Genomic DNA, 7,064 nt, shown 5'->3' with positions numbered 1-7,064 from the left:
ATTCAGCAACTTCAATTACTCCGTCAATAGCCATCCATGTGTCATATCCTTGTGCATGTATCCACACGTGATTTGGCTATTTTTTGAGCAGCCTTTATTGTAGCTTGGCTCAATTTAATAAATAGTAGGTAAGGAGAAATTTTGATATGCGAGGTTATGGATACTCAAGCCTATAACTTTAGCTATTGAGCTTCTCCCCCTCCACCTTTTTCTAAGCTTTGTAATGAACTCGCTTAGCTCACCTAGGCTCAAAAGCTAGGTTCACACCATACTCAGTTAGCCAACAACTTCACCTATCAAGTTAGCGACTTTGCTCATCTATTCAGCAACTTCAATTACTCTGTCAATAGCCATCCATGTGTCATATCCTTGTGCATGTATCCAAACGTGATTTGGCTATTTTTTGAGCAGCCTTTATTGTAGCTTGGCTCAATTTAATAAATAGTAGGTAAGGAGAAATTTTGATATGCAAGGTTATGGACACTCAAGCCTATAACTTTAGCCATTGAGCTTCTCCCCTTCCACCTTTTTCTAAGCTTTGTAAGGTTCTGGTTCCACGGTCATTTCTGGATCCAATAATAGGGATAGCTGAAATCGAAATTTGCTTTGTGTATGAATCACTCAAGTTAAGTTTTGAGTTGTTGGGTTGGCTTTAAAAATATCTTGAGTGGGTTTAGATTTAAGGGCCATTTGCTCTAAGACTTTTAAGTCTCCCACACTTAAAGTTTAGGCCAAATATTTGAATCTGACCTTGTAGCAAAATACAACAGAGAACAAAACTTTTCAGTTGTCATTTTTCATTCTTTTGGGAAAAGATTTTTCTAGAACTGAGAATTTTGTAGATTGAATCGAAATATTTCCAAAGGTTCATGTTCGATTTTGTAGATTTATTTGATTTTTTACCAAAAGTTGGTTGTAAATCATAGAGCTGATCATGAGGTGGTTGACCAATAGAGATAGCCAAACCTCTTTGATGGGAAAGGCATGAGATTCATTTTTTAATCTAATTTTTATGATTTTTTAAGCCATGGAACTAGACTATTTAATAAAGAGCTATATTTTTAATTTTTGTAAAAGTTGAAGCTCGTATAATTTAATGGGAAGATAAAATTTTGGCCAAATATTACAATACAAATTGTATTAAGATAATGCTAATTTTACTACTCATATTCTTGATTTCATGCATCATATGGTATCCGTGGAATTTAGGAGGGACTTTCTTAGAGGAAAAAACTCTATAATTTTTCATTCATCTAATAAAATCAAATAACAAGTGTATATACATCTCATACTAACACTAATACCATTGGTGGGAAGTTCAAATCATCATGATAAAAAGGAAAGAAATACAACCCAATAATAAATAATTAAGGGAGAATACTTTCTCCTCCTCTAATGTAGTAGCCGACCGATAGTTTTCTAAACCGTAGGTAAACCCATGTGGTCCATGAATGCATACATATCAACACTCTCTTAAGTTGGGTTGTATATGTCATACATCCCAAACTTGCTACTGAGATTACTTAAGTGGTGCCGAGGAAGAGCTTTGCTAAGAATATCAACAATCTAATACTGAGTTGGGATATAACTTACTTGGACAACCCCTCCGTTGATCTTCTCAGAGATGAAGTATCTGTCAATTTTTGGTTCAATCATTGTGTATCATATTTTTTAAAATGTTGATGGCTGATTGATTATTATAGAACATCGTAATAGTGCTTTTATTCTCCATGTGTAGCTCCACCGGTAATTTCTTTAGCCACATCCTTCACAAATTCTCATGGTCTGGAGAAGATACTCAGATTCTGCACTATCTGCTACCACAACTTGCTTTTTTTACTTCTCAAAGTGACTAGGCTACCTTATACAAATGAACAGTAATCCGTGGTAGAATTCTGGTAGTCATTTCTCCTGATCAGCTAGCATTAGTGTAGATCTCAATGTGATGATTCTCGTTCTTTTTGAATATCAATCTTCATCCTAGAGTCATCTTTAGGTGCCTCAGAATTTGAAAGACCGCTTCCAAATGATTTTCATTTGGATTGTTCATATGTTGGCTCTCTACATCTGCAGAAAAACAAATATCAGGTTTTGTATATGACAGATAAATAAGTTTTCACAAAAGTCTTTGATACCTACCTTTTTCAGCTGGGATGTTATCCTCTTCTTTTGATGTTTGTTGATTGAGATCTATATGAGTATCTGTTGATTTGCACCCCAACATTTCTGTCTATTTTAATAAGTCAAAAATATATTTTCTCTGGGATTTAACAATGCCTTATTTAGATCTTGCTACTTTCATTCTAAGGAAGTATCTTAAAGTTCTAAGATCTTTGATATCAAACTATAATTGTTTCAGTTTTGCTTATGTTATTGTCTGTAAAAATAATATCTACATATAAAATAAAGATGATTATCATACCTTTTCGATTTGATTTCATAAACAAATTGTGATCAGCCTGACACTGATAGTACCTATTGGTAAGAATAGCCTTGGTAAACCTTTCAAATCATGTGTTGGGAGGATTGTTTCAACTCATACAATGATTTCTTTAGTTTGCACACTAGCTGATTATTTGTGTTGTTCATTAATCCCTGAGGTATCTTCATATACCCTTCTCTCTCAAAATCTCAATTGAGAAATGAATTTTTAATGTCTAACTGATGTAAGGGTTAATCCTTGTCGACAACCAATGACAGTAATACTTTTACTATGTTGAGTTTGGCCACTGGTACAATTGTTTCTTAGTAGTCGATCTCATAGTACTGAGTGAATCACTTTGCTAAAAATCTAGACTTGAACATTTTTATGCTCCCACCTGCTTTGTATTTAACACTGAATACCCATTTGCACTCTCTAGTTTTTTTTCCAGGTGGTCGAGTTGTGATTCAGGTATTGTTCATTTCTCTTGTGCTCTTTCCTCTTGTGTTTCACTATGTGTTGGCGCAGCCTTTATGTCAATACTTTGGTTATGTGGAGTTGGTTCTGTTGATTTGCATTTGTATGTTATATGTTCACTATGTTTTTTCTTTCTGGTGTATACATAGAGTTCTTAATTCTTATTGCGAGCTGTGGGAATATTTAGTGTATTAGTAGGTTCATTTTCAGGTTGATTAGTGAGGACGAGAATGAGTTCATTAGCGATATAAGAGAGGTGAGCTCGAGGTTAATGCTGCCATAAATATGATATTCTTTACAAACTCCCCCTAAATAATAGATTTTGGGTAATTTTCAAAGATGGTGACATCCATGGAGTTGCAGAATTTTTATGTTTATTGAGAGTGTCATTGATTCCCTCTTTTGTTTAAAGAGTAACCCACACATATGCATTTGATTTACTTCGGATCAATTTTGGGATGACGTCTTAGATGGTTTGGTCACATTAAACGTCGACCATCAAATGATCCAATTAGGAGAGTAGATGTTTTAGATTCGACTTGTGTTAAGAAAGGCAGAGGTAGACCTAGGAAGACTTGGGCTTATTGTATTAAAAATGATATTAATTTACCTAGAACAAATGAAAATATGACACTAAATAGGACGGAATGGAGAAAAAAGGATTCATGTTGCCGACCCCATGTAGTAGGATTAAGGCTTTGTTGTTGTTGTTGTGGTTGATGTAAATAAACAAAAGCGATGCGACCAAAAATTTTTAATGATATGTTACAGGCGAAGGACTGAATACAGAGGTAGAATTTTATGAGGGTATTGAGAGATTTGTTGAAGTTTAACACTCTGTTGGACATCTTATTTATTGGATAAGTGGATGTGAGAATTGCATCTCCCAAGAAGTGCTTTTAGTACATTGTTAATGAATAGAATTGAACGGGTCATTTCAAGGAGAAATTTGTTTTTTCTCTCAGCCACAAGATTTTGTTGGGGTGTGTCACCATAAGAGCTTAAATAAATGATGTCTTTTTTAGATGATAAAGGTCGAGAGTGGAGTTGTAGTAATCATTTGCATTATCAGTTTTGAGAATTTGAATTTTTCTTTGAAATTAGGTGAAGATCATATTTTGAAAAGTTTCAAATATGTTGACATATTCAAAATTTTCTTTCGTGGGAAAGATCAAAGTGGTTCTAGTTTGATCATCAATGAAGGTGATGAGTCACCTGTCCCTATTTATATTTTTAATTTTTATTGGCTCTAGATATCATTATGAAGCATTAAGAAGGGATTTCTTGGTTTGTACTTTAAGCTTGAGTATATTTGTCGAGTATGTTTAACAAGTTGGCAAATTTCACATTGATAATAATTAGGTTTTTGTTGACAAATAAATGGAGATACATTTTTTTAATATAATAGAAATTAGGATGCTCATGGCGAAAATGACGTAACATAACTTGACCATTATGATAAATAGACTTAGATATAAAAATTAACTCTAACTCGAAGGATTGTGAATGGTGAGATGGTCTTTTTGAAGTGAGTCCTAGTGAGAAAATAAAGTTCATGATACATATAAGCAATCTTAATCAACTTCTGAGTCCATCACCTAAAATTCACATAAATTAGGGTTGAAATTAGTAACACGATTCGTGACACGAGTGAGTTTACTAATAAACAATAATTTGTAGTAAAGTTTATGAACATAGAACACATATTGAAGAATAAGAAGCTTCACACTTCCTCTTCCTTCCACAGATGAGAGAGAGCCATCTACGGTTTTAACTGCAACATGGTATTTGCAAGAATGGAAGGATTGGAAAGTAATGATATCACTTGTCTTGCAGTCAGATGCTCTAGAGTCCATTATCCGCGGCGGATTCTTCTTGTTAGGAGCAACAAAAATAGATGAAAGACTACATTGATGTGCTACAAGGCTAGTAGAAGACTCATAACATTGTCCTAAAAGTCTTTGGAGAGCTTCAAGTTATTTCTTGCTGCATGGACTATGTTAACGAGGCATGTCTTCCTTTGATGTGGTATTTACTTGATTTTTCCCTTCACTGTGGACATTATTGGGCTTCCAATCTGTAAGTTTTTCATAAATATTCCAATAATTCTCCTTCAGATGATCAAACGCCTTGCAGTGTTAACACCACGACCTATTCCTCTTTGATTTGTTATCCTGAGATGGTTTGTGAGTGTATAAAGCCGAGCTGTCAACCTTTTTTATAATGGAATTACCTACCATCATGAGCTTCTTCCCGCTTTATTCATTTCGTACTTCAACAAAGGGGGAAGATATTTGGTTCCCATGATTCTTTCTCCAACTTCATCTGGTTTCTTGTTGAGTCCTAGAATGAATGTGTTGTTTTTGTTGTCTATTCAACAAGTGTTTTGTAAAGGGCAGAGTCTTGTGAGTACCTCCATGTGTATGTTTCATATTTATCTAGTTGGAGCCAATATTTGGAGAGTGTTCAAGTATTGAGTAACTTTCAACTCATCATATCATAGGTCATGTAATCTAGTTTTAATGTCAAACAATTTAGAGGTGTTGTCAACATTTGAATAGGTATCCTTTGTGACATCTCGTATTGCTTTTATCGTTTTGTGCAAGAGGAAGTTTTCTCCCATTTTCGTGGTCTTGGAGTTGACAAAACATGACATGATCATGTGCTTTTCAATCTTTTATGCCCGATATTTAGGATTAGTAATTTTTGGTTGCATGGTTTTTTCCTGTGAGATGATCATCTTTTTATTTACTACAGATGTACATGAACACAAATTGATACTATGGGAGGAAATTGCTGCAATGTAGTTTGTGATTGGTGATGCATCAATAGATTTCAGATGGTGTAAAACCAAACATTCTAGGTTCGGGTTCAGATATAATTTTTAAAGAGGAAGAAAATTTCATGTTGTATTTGGTCACCATCAAGATTTCCACTGGAGAGAGAAACTGTCTACAGTCAACATGGAATTTCCACTAGAAAATGAAACTATTTGTCGCCAACATAGAATTTCCACTAAAGAGAAACTGTGCCGCCGACACATGATTTCTGCTACAAGGAGAAAGTTCAAATTATGACACTCATAGGTCTTGGATTTCCATCAGAGAGAAAATCCAACATCAGTGTGCATATCATTTCCACTAGGGAGAAAAAGTTCAGATTGGGTTAGGTTCGCTAGGATTTTTGTTTGAGCTGCAGATGATTTACACTAGAAAGTGAAAGTTTGGGGAAATTTGCGACTGGAAAACGCGAGGAAGTTTGTGGGCTACCTAGCGGTTAAAGGGAGAGATTCGGTTGTTAGAGAGAGCAGGAGCCGCAACAGGGGAGGACCTGCAGGCCAACTGACATCTGCAGGGAGGATTCCAACGACTGAGAAAGAGATATAGGGTTTTTCTTCTGTATTCGATACCGCGTGGAATTTAGGAGGAACTTTCTTAGAGGGAAAAACTCTATAATTTTGCATTCATCTAATACAAATAAACAACAAGTATAATAGCTCAGCTAACCCTCTGATACAATTGGAGGGAAATTCAATCATCATGATGGAAAGGAAAGAAATAAACACAATAATGGATAATTAAGGGAGAATAATGTACCCTCCTCAAATGTCGCAGCGATGGGCTTATGTGATCCACAGATGCAAAGATATCAACAATATCTTTCGATATAATTAAACAATTAGTCAATACTATTAAAAGACTTTTTTGAGCATTCATTTGTAGCTGTTATGAAGATTTATTATGGTTTACAGAGACATTACTTGCATCTTGCAAGGAAGAAAGAGCTAATGGAATCTTTCAAGTTGCTTCAATCTAGGGAGATTCATGGCGGACTTCTGATTTCCAAAAAAGGTCCATATAGCTTTCAGCAAGAGTACCAGAATTTGCTAGCTTCTCATCCAGAGGTATGTACTGCATTATTGTTTTTAGGGTCTTTTACTACCACACAATTCTTATATATTTACATATCTAACAACTAAACATTCATATTGACATACATGCTTTCATATCTTTGACATCACATAAAAAATGCCACAATCCCTAACTTTTTAAAAGTGAAATAAAGCTTTTTCATGCGTTGGCTTTCAATACCAAGGTATTATAATTGTAAATATCAACCTTTAGATGTTAGATATGTAAATGCATAAGAATTGTGTGGTACATAT

General features: G+C 34.7%; 1 protein-coding gene across 1 annotated transcript in view; it reads left to right on the top strand.

Annotated features, from left to right (window-relative positions):
* LOC110031434 overlaps nucleotides 1–7,064 on the top strand; it is a 28,127-nt gene that overhangs the window by 8,250 nt on the left and 12,813 nt on the right. Inside the window, exon 3 of the mRNA XM_020734624.1 lies at nucleotides 6,651–6,803. Within this exon, the coding sequence (XP_020590283.1) occupies nucleotides 6,651–6,803 (153 nt within the window). The remainder of the gene's footprint in view (nucleotides 1–6,650; nucleotides 6,804–7,064) is intronic.

This window comes from Phalaenopsis equestris, unplaced genomic scaffold, assembly GCF_001263595.1.
Source record: "Phalaenopsis equestris unplaced genomic scaffold, ASM126359v1 Scaffold000815, whole genome shotgun sequence".
In the NCBI taxonomy this organism is placed as follows: domain Eukaryota; kingdom Viridiplantae; phylum Streptophyta; class Magnoliopsida; order Asparagales; family Orchidaceae; genus Phalaenopsis; species Phalaenopsis equestris.
The sequence above is the reverse complement of the archived record's forward strand: the minus strand, read 5'-3'. Positions and strand labels throughout refer to the sequence as shown.